Genomic DNA, 20,069 nt, shown 5'->3' with positions numbered 1-20,069 from the left:
AATGTTACCAGGGCTCCAAGGGTTAGATTATGAGGAAGTTTACATAAACTCTCAACATAAAAGGTTAAGGGGTGATTTGATTGAGGTTTTTAGGATTTTGAAAGGAATTGAGAAACTTTTTCTGCCAGTGAAGGAGTCTAGGACAAAGGAACATAACCTTAAAATCTGAGCCAGGCCATTCAGGAAAGAAGTTAGGAAACACTTCTTCACACAAAGGTTGGTAGAAGTGTGGAACACTCCCACAAAAAGCAGTAGATGCCAGCTAAATTAATTTTAAATCTGAGATCGATAGATTATGCTAGACTAAGTTATTAAGCGATATGGAACAAGGCAGGTAGATGGAGTTAAGATACAGATCAGCCATGATCTCATTGAAAGGCGGAATAAGCTTGAAGGGCTGAATGACCTGTAACTGTCACAAGCCTGATATATTGGCACCCAACCGAACTGGATGGTTTTGTGGTATATGTTATCAATCTAGATCAATAGTGCCCCTGCCATGATGGAGTGCTAGACTAGTACAGCGCTGGATGGGAGCAGGCATTGGTTAAATTGATGGATCCATGATGGATGGGTAAACCACTCGATTGGTAAAGAGGGAGAACACCACCATTACTTGTCAACCAGCACTGAAATTTGTGAGTCTGATGTTAAAACATGTTGGCCTCCATTTAACAGGTTTGGGTTATGGGGTGGTGCTCCGTAATCTTACTTCCTGTTTAGTATGTGAGCTAAAATTATTTGTTTAATGCTAGTGAAAATTATTTCTTGATACTCAAGTGGAAAGTGACGTGTTTGAGCCTTTCCCACCTCTGAAGCATTTTCTCTCTTGTTCCTCCCAAGTTCAGATACATTGCCCCACAATGCTCTCCCTCCTCCTTGAAAATTCAGTGTAGAAATCAAGAGTCATCATGCAGTCTCCTTCAGCTCATTCTTTCCTGGGATCTCCAAACTGAAACTCCTTGTCTCCTTAGCCTTTTCTTTCCTTTCCTTCAGGCTATGAAAGCTCAAACTTTATATCACTTAATGAATTCTTCCTGATTTACCTTGTTCTGTCTTCCATTGTTTTCAACCTTTGTGCACAGGGTCTTGGCTGTTCAGCTTGATTACTCGATGGGGGGAAAAAACAGGCAGTAAGGCCACTGCTCTATACATGGAATTTGGAACGGTTATGGCAAAAATGTTTTTTCTTTTTTTTTAAAAAAGCACTCCAAAACATGTATGGGAATTGATGCAATGGATGTTCTGTTTTATGTATGAATTCTTTTGCAGGAAAGGCATTATTTTATCACAGTTCAGTTAAGATAGCATCATCTACTTGTGTGAACAGAATTGTTTGTATTTGACACGATAAATAGACAGAATGTGCTGTAGCTTGGTTACTGATACAGTGTAACATCCTTTGTTACAGAAATAGATATGCCTGTATCACTTAATAAAACTTTTTAATGTCTCTCCTAGCATTTCAGGATGCATGTATCGGATTGTGCAGAGTACGAGTCGGGATGGGAAGAACCTCCTGAAACTAATTCCACTTTCCAACATCCCTGGACATTACGTCCCAGCCGTTCCCGTTTCTGTTCCCGTTTCCGTTCCTGTTTCCACTGGTAGTATGCCTTCCAAAGTAAATGTGTCGACCGTGATCCATGTTGCAACGCAAAATAAAACAACAGCTTGCAGTGCTCCAACAGCGTGTCTTCCCGTGTTGCAGCAAACCAACGCAGGAAGGTTTGTAATAGCATCACTTGAAGGATCAGCCAGCCACAGTGGGATGTCTCCAGTCAATCCTCCACACGATAACATATTTACAGCACCAGCAGTGGCATCTTTGCAATGCCCTAGTCTGACAGCAGTTGCTTTGCCTGGTCTATCGAGGAAGGGGACCCAAGCATCTCCCACTTTAGCTACAGACCAAAAGGCTTATAATCGAAGAACAGTCGCTTTGCCTGGTCCAGCTGTACAGAAGACCCAAGCATCTCCCACTTTGGCTACGGAGCAGAAGACTTACATGGTTTTAAAGTCTCCAGTGTTGCCTTCTGGCCATCATCTTCAGATCCCTGCAAATGCAGAAGTCAGATATGTTCCAGCATCTTCACTGCCCCTTGCTATCCAGCAGAAAATACTGGCTACTGCAGCGTCCAACCTCGCTAGCTCGCCTGAATCTACGAAGTCATCTCCGACTGTCATTTACGTTTGTCCAGTGAACACTGTGAAGACGACGCAGAAGCGCCTCCCAAACATTCTCCCCAAGAACATTGTGCAGCTGCCCACAGCTCCCACCTCCGGTGACAGCCCTGTTCCAGGCACAGCAGCACCTGCTGCTGTTGCCAGCGGTACAGCAGTTTCTAATGCCGAGCAGACCCAGTTTCAGGACAGTCCGATGAAGTGGGTCGTGCAGAAGAATCCGCAGTCTTTAGCGCACTGCCTTATTCCGGTTAAATCCTCCAATAACTTGGCCTCGAAGATCTTAAAGAGCCTGGCTGATCAGCAGCATGTGGAGAGCGGCACAACAAACCTGATACCATCGCCGTCAACTGCAACGACAGAAATGGGGGCCGACCTATTTTCTCCATTCAAGGAGAATGCCCTAGTTATGTACAATGGTAAAGTCTACCTAGTCGTCCAGAAGAACGGTGGATTGCCCAGCCCATGCCCCGGGAGTGTCTCAACTTCCGTGAGTCATGCAGAGAAAGAGAACGTCTCGTCTGCCGTTTTACCGCAGACCGATTTACTAACCAAAATCAAAGAGGAACCAGAGGACCCTGAACCTGAACCTGTCGAGCAGGAGGAGAACCAATTCTTAAGCCGGCCCACAGATGCCTGTAGAACGGCAGTCGGTGTCCAAAATGCCAATGACCAGCATAGGGCTCAGGATATACAAGGCATTCTGCGTGAGGTAAGTTTTTGCATAGTTTTTAAGTTTTTTCTGATAGAATGAAGATACATTTGTATTGTCTGGTTGTGCTGCACTTTGCACTGGGAAATAATGCTTCATAGATTTGGCTGCTTTAAATGTTGTTAAAATAGTTGATAGTTGCAAAATTAAACTGCACAGTAGTATTAAACATAGAAACATTGAAGATAGGAGCAGGAGTAGGCCATTCGGCCCCTCAAGCCTGCTCCGCCATTCAATGAGATCATGGCTGATCATCCAAATTCAGTACCCTGTCCCTGCCTTCTCCCCATATCCCTTGATCCCTTTAGCCTCAAGAAATATATCTAACTCCTTCTTGAATATATTTAATGAATTGGCCTCAACTGCCTTGTGTGGTAGAGAATTCCACAGGTTCACCACTCTCTGGGTGAAGAAATTCCTCCTCATTTCTGTCCTAAATGGCTTACCCCTTATCCTTAGACTGTGTCCCCTGGTTCTGGACTCCCCGGCCATCAGGAACATCCTTCCTGCATCTAGTCTGTCTAGTATTCTACTTTGGACTCTAGCCAGACCTTTTCTGTGTTTTCTGGAGCTGAGATTTTTTTTTTAACTGTTACCTTTGCATGTTCCGGTCGTTGCTGTTCATAACTTAAACTTTGTACAAAAAATATGATCCTTTGCTTACCCACCCTGTGCAAATATCTGACGTTGCAACGGCCCTTATTAAAAGTCAATGCAATTTGCCAATCCGCTAATGGTGGAGCTGATAAACACTCAGAATAGTAAACTTGCTAATCACTGTACCATGCTTAAAAATTAGTTGAAGCATGAAATGTTGTGCTCAGATTGAGCAGTAAGCTGGCCTTGAGAAACAAATGACTTTTATAGCTGGGACCTTCTTTCCAGTATGGGACAGAGGCTGTAGAGAGAGCACCTGTGTATGTGAGTAGCGGTTGTATTTCTGTCCCCACTTTTGCATTGGGTACCTAGATTCAGATGAGCTACACGTTTAACCTGCAGTTCTTTTCCTCCCTTCTTCAAGGAGCTGGCTCTTGTGGAGCCACATTGGTATCTTTCTCAAATGGTCAGTCTTATAGGTATTTACCCAGACAGAGACTGTGGAAAGGCTATTTGACCGTGGGGGTGCTAAGCCCGCTCATTTCCTGGCCAGGCATCCAAGGGTTGGTGGATAGCAATGAGATGTGGGAATACTGCCCGATTTCTCCTCTTACTTCAGGCTGCTGAGGCAGACTGTAGAATTCCGACTGCCACCCTAGCCTAAATAACTGCACTTTGGGGCCCTGCATTGTCAGTTAAATTATTAGTGGCCTCTGTTGCAGTCAACTTCAAGTCTATAAATTATTTTCCACAAAAATATATTGGCAATTCGGACAATGTTAGATTTCTGTGTGTATATCGAGTACATAATGTTTCCAAATGAAAACTTTCACATTGCTATTACTGATTGTTACTCATTTAATAACCCACAACTCATTCCACAGAACATTATAGAAAGTGTTCAGTCTTTGCATTTGTCCAATGACCTGTTCGAAGATGTCTGTATTCTGAGTGTCAGACATGCATCATTGAACTGACAGTATCACTTGAGCCTGATGCTTCCTTGCAGTGCACTTTGTCATTTGTTCTCCTGCTTTTACCCAACTGAGATTGTTCTATTCTACAGCATCAACTCTAACACTGCAGTGTGCAAAAGCTGTGTTATTTCTCAGTTACCTTCAGTGACATAAACCGCATACCATTTCTATTCAAATTATGTGGCACGTCTCTGATTTTAACGTGATGTTAATTGGCTTTCGCTGTATGTCACAATCACTCTGCTTCAGAAAAAAAATGGTCAGTAACAGTTAAAGGGAAGGAAAGTCAAGGAGGAGTACTTTTCAAGTGCTGTGTGAAATGTGTTTGGGTGGTTTCAACCTTGTCCCCATTATACATGGCCCACAACACAACAATATGTTCACTTGTCCAGAATTGGTAAGAGACTCAATGGCTGGTGTGGGAAATGAAAGAATGTTCCACTGATGCAATAAAGGGTGCTCTTCTGAGAGGAGAGCTGAGGTGCATTGATAAGGCAGAGCTTTACTCTGTATCTAACCGTGCTGTACCTAATTTGAGAACGCTTGATGTTGGCACGAGTCCCTGGAGTGGAAAGTGTTCCATTCCATAGGACTAACATCCCACACCCTGAAGGGCATAACATTAATTTTAAATGATTGTTCAATTTTCTGCGGCGATGTGCCAGTCAGGTTTCTGCTCTGTGAAAAGCCATCGACAGGGAGCAGCCCTTTATGTCCTGGAGCAGCTCCATTAATTGCAATGAGGCCATAACTGGGGATCAGCTGAACCAACGTAACCCATGAAACCATGCTATGAGCTGCCTGTAACATCATAGAGTGACCCACCAATGACTGAGACCCAATGGATAGGTCTCTATTCATGTCCGACACTTTGAAGTTTAAGAATATCATTTTAATAAAAAAGGAACAATCTGAATAAAAATGACACCTAGACTCTTCTCTTCCCTTTTCAATTACATATAATATGTAGGATAACGTAGTATGTTACTACTTTGAGATGTTGGGGTAGAGATGACCTGAGTTTCACTCTGCATGGTGTCACAATGCTGTCTTTTGAACTGTCACTATCTTATTTACCTTGCATGTTTCTTGAACATGTATGCAGCGGGCATCATTTGCACTAAGTGATTGTAAATTGTACACTATTTAAACCACCACAGTTGTGAATCAAAATAATAGATTAGATCAGTGGCATGATAAAAAATGTGATTTTTAATGTTGTGGCCTCTTGTATTAAAATGTATCTTGCTTGAAGATTGTTCTTATTCCACCATGCAGTTCGGTTTCTGAGTACTGCAATCCAAGTTTCTTCAGCTTATTTGCCAAAAAATGTTTGTATTTGTTGAATGGTTAAAACCTTTCTTCCTCTTCTTTTCCCTCTTCCCACTTTCCATCAGCATTCAGAGCGGATTTGTGGGACTGCTAGAGAGGAAACCGATGAGCAGTTACTGAAGAAGGCAGGAATTCACACCAATCTCCGAATCTGCCTCACCAGAATATCTCCAAAACAGCTGGAGCAGTGGGAGAAGTGCAATTCTCCCGCAAGCTCTGAGTCACTAGAGTCACCCCATCACCCGACCGAGAAAATGGATGAACTACAGAGTGATGCAATTAGTAAAGAGACACAAGTGAATTTGATGCTTCCAGTTATTAAAAAAGAGGAACCTATAGAGGCAGAATATTACGCATACCATACAAAGGAGATAGAGGTACATCTCGATTTCAGTAGCACTGACTTATTTAAAAAGCTGGCTGAAAATTGTAAAGTCCTCTGTGCGTGAGATTTTGTGTAGAGTAACTGAGTCTATGACAAACACTTGGGGACCTGTTCACAGTAACTGTTCGAGTACACTGTCTTCTCAAATGTAGTAACTACCAAATATGTAGGTTAAGAAACAGTAGAATTCTATATTTTTAATATAATTCCGTGCATTTTCCCCTCACTTTCATTCCTCTCCTTAAGATAATGATTCTTACATTTCTTTAGGGACTGACAGAGGTTCAGTCCTGTTGTCAAATGATCATTCTTAATGTGTGAGCCTGAACAGTGAGTATTAGTAAGCTATTTGACTGTGGAAGGCATCAGAGCAGAACCCAATCCTGGCCACCTTTTCCAACAAGAGCCACTGGATCAGGAACGGAAATCCTGCTTCAAATATTTCCTCCTCTTCTCTTTAGTCCAGAAGAAATAAGGCCAATTATAGCACCCGTACTGGTGTCCTGGCTGGTCTCAAACTGGAGACTTTCTGGTTTATGTGGCTTAGCGCTACACCAAATGGTACCTTTACCCCGTGGTTTCATCAAGGGAGTTCTAAAGCTCCTTTAGTGTAATATTGTTTAGTTTCAGATAATGCCTAAAATTTGACTTTACAATCATTAGAAAGGAAGAACTTGCATTTATATACAGCCCGTAGTGCCTTTCACAACCTCAGGCCGTCCCAAACGCTTCAAATTCAATGAAGTACTTTTGAAGTGTAGCCACTATTGTAATTTGCGCACAGCAATTTTCCACAAACAACAGTGAAACAAATGACCATCTGTTTTAAGTGTTAGTTGAGAGATGAATATTGGCCAGAACGCAGGGAGAACTCCCCTGCTCCTCAAATAGTGCCATGGTATCATTTACATCCACGAGAGAGTAAGCGGGCCCTCGGTTTAACATCTCACATGGAAGACGCCACCTCCGACAGTGCTGCACGCACTCTACTGCACTGGAGTGTCAGCCTGGATTATGTGCTCAAGCCTCTGGAGTGGGACTTGAACCCACAACCCTCTGACTCAGTGCTACCACAATATCAAGAGCGAAATTCCTTATTTCACAGGTTTGAAGTAAATTTGGCCGCAGTTGCTCGTAAAATTCAAGGGGCTTTGTTCGTTAAAAATGTAAATATATTGCTTTGAAGTGCGTCCTATGATTTTATATGGCAATTATAAAATAATCCTGAAATTTAAGGAGCAGTGTCCTTTACATGCAAGACAAACTTGAATGCATGTATTGCTGATTTTCTGATTTTTTTTTTCTCTCTTTTAGATTAAACTTGAGCCCAAATCAGCAGTGAAAAGAAAACCAGAAAATATCAAGTGTTCAGTGACAGTTAAGAAACAATGCCTAAAAAGGTTAATTTCAAACTGGGAATCTGAGCATGCTTACAGCTGCCTTCCCGTATACAATACAGAAGCACCTTCCCATGGTGCAGGAGCAGCCTCCCACGGTGCCGAAGCAGCCTCCCGCGTTGCCGAAGCAGCCTCCCATGGTGCAGGAGCAGCCTCCCATGGTGCAGGAGCAGCCTCCCACGGTGCCGAAGCAGCCTCCCGCGGTGCCGAAGCAGCCTCCCGCGGTGCCGAAGCAGCCTCCCGCGGTGCCGAAGCAGCCTCCCATGGTGCAGGAGCAGCCTCCCATGGTGCCGAAGCAGCCTCCCGCGGTGCCGAAGCAGCCTCCCATGGTGCAGGAGCAGCCTCCCACGGTGCCGAAGCAGCCTCCCGCGTTGCCGAAGCAGCCTCCCATGGTGCAGGAGCAGCCTCCCACGGTGCCGAAGCAGCCTCCCGCGGTGCCGAAGCAGCCTCCCGCGGTGCCGGAGCAGCCTCCCGCGGTGCCGGAGCAGCCTCCCGCGGTGCCGAAGCAGCCTCCCGCGGTGCCGGAGCAGCCTCCCGCGGTGCCGGAGCAGCCTCCCGCGGTGCCGAAGCAGCCTCCCGCGGTGCCGAAGCAGCCTCCCACGGTGCAGAAGCAGCCTCCCGCGGTGCCGGAGCAGCCTCCTGCGCCAACTCTCATTGTGGACAGGAAACATTCACCAGCTCACCTGAGCCCAGCTCAGTGCCGGAGGAGAGCTCGATAATAGAATCTTCACCCATGATGACTCTCGGCACTGGGACAAATAGTGCACACAGCCCCTCTGCTGTCTCCACTGTACCTGTTCCTGCGCCCAGCACCTCATCTCTCTCAATGGGACACTCCTCTACGGCTGAGATCAGTGCAGCACACAGTTCCTCTCCCCTCTCTCCCTTGAATATCGATGAAACTACGCGCGATGAGAAGATCAGACGGCTGAAGGAGATTTTGAAGGAGAAGGAGGCCACGTTGGAGGCAATACGGAAGAAAATGGTTTTGGCACCTTTATAATGTTCTCGATCAAAATTAAGAGCCTGTGTCCTTGCTGTGCAATTTTTCTGATGAACTGGATGTTCACAATTCTGTGTCATCTCAGTCTCTCTTGGTAAATTTAAGATGACAAATATTTAAAGTTTGTTTTTGTAATGTTATTTTTGCTGCATAGTTGAGCAGCCACTTATTGAATTTTAATATTTGCCATTTTAAATTGTAGCAAACTTGATAATTTAAAACCAGGGTGGTGGTTGCACTCTATTGTACAATGTAAGGGGAGAATATGTGATCATTCGGCTGTATTGATCTGTTTAGTATAGTTTTCCAATTAATTGTGTACTTAATATATATTGAACCTAAAATGCATTTTATTTTTGTGTGAATTCCTGGGCTAACAAACTGGGTACTTACTGTGCTGGTGCTGGGTTCTAAACACCCAAGTCCCGTCCCATAGATATCTTCTGCACTTTAGGATCTATCTGGTCCATCGCTGTGGAATACATTTGATATTGTATATTTCCTAGTTGCAAAATAGCTAAGCAAGCCTGAACTAACCTGCACTCGCAGTTTGATTTATTAAAAGACAAGTAATTCTTTTTTACCTTTTGCACCATTACCTTCCTGAGGGGACTGGCTTGCTATCAGTGTGTTCAGTGAGCAAGAGCTCGTTTATCTGTATTTTTCACTCCATTTGCATCCAGGGCTCAATCTGGCACTCAGTGAATTCTGTAGGTACACCACTATGGTGCATGTTTAACAATCTTCCATATGTGAATTGCCTTTTCAGTGGGTTAAGCACCTACAATCCTCTTCACAATGCAGTGTCATTTAATTTTTTTTCTGTTCATTAGTTTAAAAAGTTTGAATAAGATTTATTCCCTGGTAAATAGGAATTTGGGGGATTTTCTGGAACTCTTTTTTTCTTTAAATGCATTTTAAGATGATTGTTTTTAGAGAATTCCTATATGTTGGTCTCTTTTAAGACTTGTTTTTATATAGAGCTCATGTGACAGTCTTGTGCTATAGAATGGTTCTCCTCCTTGTTCATGAATCTGTTCTTGTTGTGGGATTGATCGATTTTCGTTAGATACTCATTTTCTGTCATTTTCACCTGGATGGCACTAAGCTCAGTTATTTATTTCTTCGTTCACTTGTGGTTTTTAAATCTCAGAAACTTCCAAGATGTTGATGGGGGTTTAAGGAATATATTAAGCGCTCCTGCGGTTTTACTATGGCAACTCAAGATTGCTGCCTCTAATGTCTGTCTTCCAAATGTGAAATATTGACTTGTTCAGTTTGCCTGGAGTTGTCTCCCATCTTGGTGAGCTCTTAATAGAACGTTGGAATATCCTCCTTCAAGAGAAAGTAGGCCTGCAGCCAGCAAGATAACGGGGCCTACTGGCGTTAATTGTGACATGAACCTGGGATCTAGGTGTACGAGTGGCTCAATGTTCACACTGGTAGCTAGGGTATGTCAAGCCACTGTGGTACTGGTTAGTGTCCCTCCTTGGGCTTGGTACTGACTGTGCCACTGTACATGTTTGCATAGGCCTCTGGTGAACATGGCTACTGATTCACTGCACATTTATTTGAGCCTGGCCATTAGATGTGTCAAAGCTCCATTTGAATATTTCCTATCAGCTTTGTGGTTGGCCCTTCAGATCCAAAATAGTCACCATATGTTATATTGCTGATTGTATTCAGGCAGGACTTTATAGCTTGAGATTTTTCTTGCGAAGGACTCTTTTTTTGGTTTTTGACCAGCTACTGTACTATGTAGTAAATGGCCTTTCTACAGAGATACATCAGATTCTAGTTAAGATTTGGACCTTGGGACTTTAGAAAAATGTACTTTGTGATCTTGTATACTATATTTTTCACCCTTTGCATGCTTTTATGCAAAACTGGCCTCAGTTTCAACTAGGCAAGTCCGTAATCTCTAGGAGCCAGTAGCTGAGTTGTGTGAAGTTCCTAACTAAGGCAGTTCCAGAATTTCAATCTTGGGCGGAAATTTCTATTTCATCTTGTGCTCTTACATGGGAGTAGAACCTATATTTACTATATGGGTACCTAAGAGTCTCACCTGCTATATTGACAGGGCACAATTAATTTTGAAGTAAGGTACATGGATCAGCCCTTTCTGCATAAACATTGTCAATAAGGGCAGTTCCACTATCAACTTTGGGTAGGAAACCTTTGGGTAATATCAAAGGTCATTTGAATAGACATGCCTAGAACTGTAGGGATATTTTTTTTTTATAAAGCCACTGTATACATAGTGGCAAGATTGCTATTTAGAACATTCTTTAACAAATGAAAAGATAGACAAGCAGAACTGCCAAAAATGATAAAACCACTGTAAGAAAGGAGCAGGCTTCTTAGAATAAAACCCCCAGCTATTTAAAACAATTTTTTTCCAGTTATTCTTAATTCTGTTGAGTACTTTATGTGAACATAACCAAAGGTAATTGCTTGCTGAGCGTCACTGCTAAAAGATTCAGCAGAAACTGACAGATGGTTGACCATAAACTAAATAGTTTGTGAAGTTCTTGCATGAACCATTCTGCCCTCTGTGTTAGACAAAACCTCCTTTTTAACGTGCTCAAATGCTAAATTGTTGCTGGGGATACAGACTGAGGAAATGCTTCATTTGGTGGAACAGGTAGTGTACTTTGTGAAGCCTTGCAATTATAGCTGTCTTTCAACAAAATGAATGACAGAACTTTGTGTGTTCCATTAATACAGATAGGACAAATAACTAATGCGGTGCCAGCTCCAAATAACCAATTTTGAGATATTACCTTATATTGAGTACATCAGTTGCAGAGAAGGGTGAGACCATCTTTGATAAAACAAGGTATGGACAGCAAGCTTGGCCTGAACAAATTGAACAAAGGTGTGCTCTCCAGAGCCCCCTAGACTTCAATCTGATATATCTATGCAATATATCACGTTAGAGGATAGGTTCTTGGAAATACTGAATCTAAAAGATTCAAAGGAGGTTCCAAAAGTATTGAGGACAATGTTCAATGGCATCTAAGATGAGTTAAGCTTAAGGGAGTCCCCATTCAACAAACCAAAATATCTCAGCAGGCATTAGCCTATTGCTCCAAGTACATCCCCTTGAAGGATGAATAAGATCGATATCTTTAGGTCTGAGATTGCTGATAAAGGTCTCTGATGACATCCAGACAAATGAATTGCAGCAAGCTGCAAAATTGCAAGTTGGAATATTTTCAAGTGCCTTCTAAGTATGTTCCATTTTGTTGGAGGTAGCGGAGTTGTGAAAGCATAGGACCTTGTAACAGCTTGGCCTTTGTGCATTGATGACTTCTTGTTAAGTTTCATGACCTGAATTAGAAGGAGGCTGGACTGTGAGAAATCACATCAGAGAAAACTTGATGTCTTAGCAGCAATTTGATTGGATTCAAGAATGAAGAGCTGCTGAACTGTTGATATGCTGTAAAGTGCAATTACGCCCCATTTTTGTTATCTATAGGACCCTAGGTAAGAAAGTCAGTACAGAAAGCCATGAGCATTAGAAATCCAGTGCCAAAGAGAACATACATCAGTAGTAAGGCATTCACTATAGGAGCAACAAAAACTCTGCTGTCTAGTCTTTCACTTGGGTGGTAAGAAATTGATGCTAAGTCTCCTCAGAAGAGACAGTGATCTCCTGTCCGAGAGCTGTCTTAACGATCAGCAGAAGCTTGGGGAGCACTTATGCAACTGAAGGCAAATATAAAAAATAGTACCTTAAACTGAAATGTTTTCATCCCACCACAGCATGTCTGAAGTAATGGTGACAAAGATAGATTGGGACCAAACTCATGCTTCATGAAGGTCAGCAACTTTAAAATAATTCATCGAAACTAAAAGCTCTGGCCAGCTACTACTGCATCTTGGGACGTTCACTAAATGACTTACTTAGTTCCTGGAAATCTATGAAGGATGTAGATAAGCCCTATTGGAGTTTGAAAATCAATTTGGGATATTGGTAGCATATGCTAGCAGTTATGGAACGTTGTGCAAAAAGAATGCCCTTCTACATTGGTTATTCTGGAATAGTGTTGAGTTGGACATCTGTTGTATGCAGAACAGTAGTTTAGTGAATAGCCACACCTGAATCATGTAGGTGTAAAGCTGAATATTCAATTCTTTAGGTCAGATCCTAAAGATATCTACATTATTCATCCTTCAAGTGGATGCATTTGGAGCATAAATGGAATTCTGGAAGTTGTCATACTCTGGATGACCTTGAGTCTGAATAGGTTACCACAGTGGGAAGAGGTGTGTGAGGAACACTACTGGATCTAAAAGTTCAAACTTAGATGCATGAGGTATATCTGGCTTCAAACAGTACCTGCTGGAAAGGAATTGTCATTCATTCCTTTTCACTACAGTCCAACACTGAAGCTGTAGACGTTCTGCTGATCATTAGACCCACCAATGAACAGGCAGATTTCAATTAGCCATCAAATATAGTTAACATAAATTTTCTACTGTAGTCTTAAATGCCACATAGTAGCATACACAGGTTTTCTGTGAAGTCGTCTAGTGAAACTGAGTAAAGCTAGTGCAGGTGGGAACATGAGAAGATTAGGCTGCATGTGATAGCAAGCATTAAACTGTTTCCTCTCGGCACAAAAACACTCACGTTCACTTCATGGTCTGAAAGGAGATGCTACCTTGCTGGCTAAAATAGTCCTTTGTGACAAAACGTTATTGCTATGCCTGCATTGGGAAATAAGATTTTTCCAGTTAATCTGTTGGCATTTTATACAGTCAGTTGCAAACTAGAAGGGTGACTGATTTTCACTCAGTTTAGACAAATCATATTTTATTAGTGGCTCAGAGCAATTTTGAATATGGAGTAAGGTCAGGCTTGTAGATGACCAAAAAAATATCCACAATACTGCCCATTATAGAAGGAATTTAGGCACACAAAATGCTTCAACTTTGTGTAAGCATAACCTTAGATCATCAGCCTGATAGACATCCATGGGCTCATGGACCAAGAATGCATCAACTGCAACTTCATATTTACCTTCTAACCACCAATAATCAAATAACAACCTCCAAAATGCATGTAATCCTACATGTTACAACATGCTTCGATCTGTAATTAAATAGGGAACTTGAATCAACTAAATATACCTGTTCTGTATACAGCACACACAGCCACTCGCTACTGTTACAAAGGCAGCACGTTGCTGAAATGTCTAAGAGCACACACTTTGTTGCCCGCAACTATATCTTCGAATTCCAACCTCATACTGTCTTTGTGTTGGATAACAGAGCGAGAGAGAAGATGCCAACTCCAATCAATCTGTAAGGGTAAATTCAAACCAGCCACTCTAAATTCTGCCCCGAGTTATCAGAGTTGTTAAAACCACCAGGTTCACGCCAAACCTGGCTTTCTTCCAGCACTACCTTGCTGAAGGTAAACCGTGGCAATAGTGAGGGAGGATCAAGAGTTAGGAAATTGCTTTAATCGTCCCACTCATTTTGTTGTCAACAATAGCTCACTTGGCTTCTTAGCCTCACTGTTCACAGTATCACATAAATACAGATGAGGAAGGCCATTTAACCTGTTTTGGCTAATTCGTTCAGAAAGATCCAATATCCAATTGTTTCGGAAGTGATTCCGTGTCCCCCCCACCACTATGCCCAAAATTCCACTCCATGTGTTGATCACTCTTGTGTGAAGAGAAACTTCCCGAAATCAATCCTAAATTTGGCTTTTCCTAGTTGGAACCTAGTGCCTTTTTCCAATTCTCGTGGGTTTCATTTGAAGCAATGTTGCAGATTTACCTTGTCCATACTATCTGCTATCTTGTATCCCTCTATAAGATCACCTTCATGGCGCCTCCTTTCGAGGCTGGAAAGACCAAGTTCCTCCAATCTTGTAACTCCGACGGTAGGGATAAACCTCAAAGGCTCTTCTATTAACTGCCTTCAGGGCTTGAATGTGCTTCGGTGGCCAGAAATGGACACAATACTCACGGTGTGGTCTAACCAGAGCATAGTTCCGCTGACGTGTACTTCATTATTTTAGCTCTAAAGTTCAGCGTTCTACTGCCTCACTGGTTCCTGCTCTGGAGTGATTGAACATGCTCACTGCGAATTCTACTAAAACCCACAGTTCTCTCAACTTTATCCTTAGCTATTCATTTGTTTCTTCCCTATGTGCAGCTCTTAACACGTGCCCTATTAAATTTCAGCTGCCACGGACTTGCTCCTCCAAATATGTTGCTATCTCATCTTGGAGTTCCCGAGCTGCCTCCATAGATTCAGTTATCAGAACCCCGTTTGGGATCATCTGTGAACTTCACGTCTTAACTTCAAAATCTAAGTCGTTAATCCAAATTAGAAACTGGGAGTTCTAACCCCGGCCCCTGGGGCTCCCCACTCAGCACTCGCTGCTTCCAGCCCTTCCATATATTCTTTATTCACTCCCAGGACTGACCTTGGATCCCAGCTTCTTCCGTTTTAGGTTGTAGCTCTTTATTAAGAGCTAGGACATTGTTGGGTCGGACCGGATCTCCTTCTAAACTATGTTTGTTGCCGTTTACTCGGTAATTGTGCAGGTGATCCTTGAGTTTATGCCTGATAATTCACACGCTATTGATGTAATACTTCAGTTATTCCGGCTTGTACGATCCATGCCCGAGCGGATATCACAGCACTTGGTGCAGCAGCCCACCCGGGTATGCTCAAGCTTATGGATATATAATCATTTCAAAGTCATGGCTTGCGAATGTATTTTTGGCCATTGGGTTTTGGAGGGAGGGTCAGCACAGAGAAGCGAGGCGACAGCCACAAAGTGAGCTGGTAGGAGCAGAGAAAGTCTCATTGCTAGCGGCAAAGAATCTCCCTCCTGTGGGACCATTCACCTGAGCCACACCTGAGCTGTCTCCGGGGCTGCAGGCAAAATACACCTCTTTAGGTGGGTCTTGATGTTTATGAAGGAGTTCGCGACACCTCATTTGCTTTACATCGCTGTCACAGAAATTAGTGTTGTGGAGGTCAATGAGAGGGATGCACAGTGAAGCACCCAACTACTGAAACTTGTTAAGAAAGTCACTTGCTTCATCTGTATCCCGTCTTCCCATCACCAATCTCACAGATTAAAATGCATTGATCGGGTTCATCTTGGGATACACTGAGATCATTGAACAAACGCGTATAAAACGTATGATTTTGCATGACACTGGGACATAATATTTCGATACTTTAGGAGCAATCATGCAAATCTTATGCTAATTTTCCGATTCTATTCATTTTAGATCAAGGCCAAATCGGCGGCGAAGAGAAAAGCGGAATGTAACAAATGCCCATCGACAATTAAGAAGCAACGTTTTAAAAAGTGGGTTTTGAACAGGGAATCGGAGCACGCGTACAGCTGTCTCCCGGGACAAAATAGTGATGGAACGGCCCACATCAGTCCTCGCTGTGGCCACGAGACATGCACCAGCTCCAGCTCATTGCCCCTAGACAGAACGGTAAGGCAATCCTCCCATAGGAAGACTCGTAGCACTGTGACAGATAGTATGCCCGGGACTTCAGCTGTCTCCGGGGAGCACACTCCTGCGGTTGAGATCCTTCCTCCTTCAAGCGGAGACAAGACCCCACGTGATGAGAAGATCAGACGGCTGAAGGAGATTCTGAAGGAGAAGGAGGCCGCGCTGGAGACAATACGGAGGAGAAAGGCTTCGGCAACTTTATAAAGTTCTCCTTGATTGAAAATAAGCGTCTGATGCTTAGCGAAAGAACTGGATGCTCACCATTCTGTATGATCTCAGTCTCTCTTGAAGGTTAAGGTGACATATTGGAAGTGTTTATCTTTCAAATGTTATTTTTGCTGCATAGCTGAGCAGCTATTTTTATTGAATTTTAATATTTGTTATCTCACATTGTGGTGGAGTTAATAATTTATAATTAGGATGGCGATTCCGTTATATTGTACAATGTAGGGGGAGTTTGAACCGTATTGGTTTGTTTAGTAAGTTGTGAGGTTTCTATACAATTGTGTTTTTAATATAGATTGAACCAGAAGATGCAGTTTATTGTGGATATTCCTGGGAAAATTCTGAGTTGACGAATTGGGGTTATGTGCACATTTATCTAAACATTAGCTCCTCTTTCTATGGTCTAGGATCTGTCTGTCTCATTGCCGTATAACGTGTCTAAAATTGTACATTTTGTAGCTTTACTTGAGCTAGCCCACACGAACCTTACATTTTGTAGCTTTACTTGAGCTAGCCCACACGAACCTTACATTTTGTAGCTTTACTTGAGCTAGCCCACACGAACCTGGGCATGTATTTTCATTAAAAAGTGATACTTAACGCCCCCTTCTTAACTTTGCCAACAGCACGTACCTTTCCCTGAGGGAACAGTCCACTGACTTGCTCCCAGGCCTTTGTACCTATTTGCCAGGTGTGCACCAGTTAGCTGGATTTTCTTTCGAAATCATTACAATTTGTTTTTCCAATATTCTGAATATTTTTTTCGCTCGCTCTTCACCCGATTAAGACGAGGAGTCACAGAGCAGGATGTGTTGGCCAGCTATCCTCGCGATCCTGAACCTATTACTTACACTCCTCAGAGTGGAGAAGTTCTAAATAGCAGTTACGTCATCTCCCATAACGCTGATGTGCATAAACTATATTTGTATTTTTTTTTTGCATATTTAGGGAACGAACTGGGCCCAGTTTATTTACAAAATGTCTAATGGTCGTTATAGCCGTTACACGTCAATAGATAAGGGAGAACCAGTGGATGTGGTGTATTTGGACTTTCAGAAGGCTTTCGATAAGGTCCCACATAAGAGATTAGCGTGCAAAATTAAGGCACATGGGATTGGGGGCAAGGTATTGACTTGGATAGAGAACTGGTTGGCAGACAGAAAGCAAAGAGTTGGAGTTGGAATAAACGGGTCGTTTTCCGAGTGGCAGGCAGTGACTAGTGGGGTACTGCAAGGATCGGTCCTAGGACCCCAGCTGTTCACAATATATATTAATGATCTGGACGAGGGAATTGGATGTAATATCTCCAAATTTGCAGACGACACAAAGCTGGGTGGGAGGGTAAGCTGTGAGGAGGATGTCGTGAAACTCCAGTACGATTTGGACAGGTTGGGTGATTGGGCAGAAACATGGCAAATGCACTATAATGTGGATAAATGTGAGGTTATCCACTTTGGTGGCAAAAACAGGAAGGCAGATTATTATTAGAATGGCAATAGATTGGGAGAAGGGGAAGTGCAAAGAGACCTGGGTGTTATTGTGCACCAGTCGCTGAAGGTAAGCATGCAGGTGCAGCAGGCGGTTAAGAAGGCAAATGGTATGTTGGCCTTCGTAGCAAAAGGGTTCGAGTACAGGAATAAAGATGTCTTGCTGCAGTTGTACAGGGCCTTGGTGAGACCGCACCTTGAGTATTGTGTGCAGTTTTGGTCACCTTACCTGAGGAAGGACATTCTTGCCATGGAGGGAGTGCAGCGAAGATTCACCAGGCTGATACCTGGGATGGCAGGAATGACGTATGAGGAGAGATTGTGTCGATTGGGCTTATACTCACTGGAGTTTAGAAGATTGAGAGGGGATCTCATCGAAACCTATAAAATTCTGTCAGGTCTGGACAGACTAGATGCAGAAAGGATGTTTCTGATGGCCGGGGAGTCCAGAACCAGGGGTCATACTCTAAGGATAAGGGGTAAGCCATTTAGGACAGAGATGAGGAGGAATTTCTTCACCCAGAGAGTGGTGAACCTGTGGAATTCTCTGCCACAGAGGGTGGTGGAGGCCAGTTCATTAAATATATTCAAGAAAGAGTTGGATATATTTCTTGAGGCTAAAGGGATCAAGGGATATGGGGAGAAGGCAGGGACAGGGTACTGAATTTGGATGATCAGCCATGATCTCATTGAATGGCAGAGCAGGCTCGAAGGGCCGAATGGCCTACTCCTCCTCCTATCTTCTATGTTTCTATGTCATCGTTCTAAAGCATGCATGGATGAGAAAATAAAACTCACAGTGCGGTGGCATTTCTCTATCAAATGCTTGGCTTTCCCAGGCATCAAGGGGTATGGGGAGAGAGCGGGAATATGGTATTGAGATAGAGGATCAGCCATGATCATATTGAATGGCGGAGCAGGCTCGAAGGGCCGAATGGCCTACTCCTGCTCCTATTTTTCTATGTTTCTATTGATCTCAGAACTCTTGGTTGGAATCAACGCAAGAGCACATCATTAAACACCTATTTTAGATAACGGTGGAATATGTCTTCCATGCGGTTGAACAATTTAGAATCAACTTGTCAGTGTCAATTAATTAGTACTAATGATACCTCCGTCTTTTGATCTCCAAACTGATCACGAATGGTGAGAACGGACCAACTTTTTGCCTTAATATTAAGATCATGAGCCCGAAACCCAAAAGCTCTATCCAAGTTTCGGTTATAACCTCCATCACTGACTCTGGATTGGCAACAGATAAGAGGAGGGGTCAATAAATAAACCACAACAAACCCCCCAAAAGAGGTCTACCAAAATGCTGCCTCGGTATTCTCTACTTTTTGAGAAGGTTCTCTTGGGGAAAGTCCCCAGTTTCATTAAGGGAATGTACAGATCTGATGTTATCCAGTTGTTTCCTACAAACACAAGTAATTTACATTTTGTGATTCATATCACACATCACTCATGTCGAAGAAGCAGGACTGGAAATGCTAAAACAGTTAAATGCTATACTTGACAAACCTAGCGTGAAATAATTAATGGCAGGGGTACTCTACGGAAAGTGCATCAAACTTAGCTGATAGTTTGTTATAATACCAAATGATGAAGACGTTTTAAAGAATATATTTGAAATTTTGATAATAAACATTTGAAAGGATACTGCGAACAAATTGACGGTAATATTCAAGTTGAACTAGCGGCTGGGCTTTATAAGGACTCTGTCCCTTCAGAAAAGTTGTTAACCTGAGTGCGTTCCAAGTGCGTGTCTTCGAAAGTTGAATGAAGAAGACATTTGAACTCTAAGTGAGAAGTGGCTCTACTGCATTCTTCACCAATAAATTTCAGGATGTCCACAATAGTGCAGGTTAGAACATAGTTATCCACCTTATAAGTGCATCTCCCAACTTCTTAGAAGTGGAGAAGACAGGCCGAAAAACTAAAGTGTGGAGATGCCGGTGTTGGACTGGGGTGGACAAATGTAAGGAATCACACAACACCAGGTTATAGTCCAACAGCTTTATTTGAAATCACAAGCTTTCGGAGCACTGCTCCCTCGTCAGGTGAGGTGGAGAGATGCATAAAAACACAGCTTATATAGTCAGAGAATAATGTCAGATGTTTACAGGTAATCTTTCTAACTGCCATTTATCACACCTCGGCAGAGAGATAATCACAGCAATCAAAGGTGTAAATGGTGTCCAAACAGGTCAGTCAGGAAAACATTACATCAAAGAGCAATGAGGTGGGGTCACAAGGGGTCAA

The 20,069-nt window shown here is 42.8% G+C and overlaps 1 protein-coding gene across 1 annotated transcript; it reads left to right on the top strand.

The window, feature by feature from the left end:
- The first annotated feature begins 832 nt into the window (after positions 1–832).
- LOC147105389 (uncharacterized) lies at positions 833–19,466 on the top strand. Its single transcript, XM_086011689.1, has 4 exons — positions 833–2,896; positions 5,868–6,179; positions 7,502–8,569; positions 15,859–19,466. Exons 1-4 carry the CDS (start codon positions 1,475–1,477, stop codon positions 16,297–16,299), a joined length of 3,243 nt encoding a protein of 1,080 aa, XP_085867815.1. The 5' UTR covers positions 833–1,474; the 3' UTR covers positions 16,300–19,466.
- Positions 19,467–20,069: the final 603 nt, after the last annotated feature.

This window comes from Somniosus microcephalus, chromosome 18, assembly GCF_052327205.1.
Source record: "Somniosus microcephalus isolate GS21.2 chromosome 18, FLI_Smic_1.0, whole genome shotgun sequence".
NCBI classification, from domain to species: Eukaryota; Metazoa; Chordata; class Chondrichthyes; order Squaliformes; family Somniosidae; genus Somniosus; species Somniosus microcephalus.
This window is presented reverse-complemented; position numbering and strand designations above follow the sequence as displayed.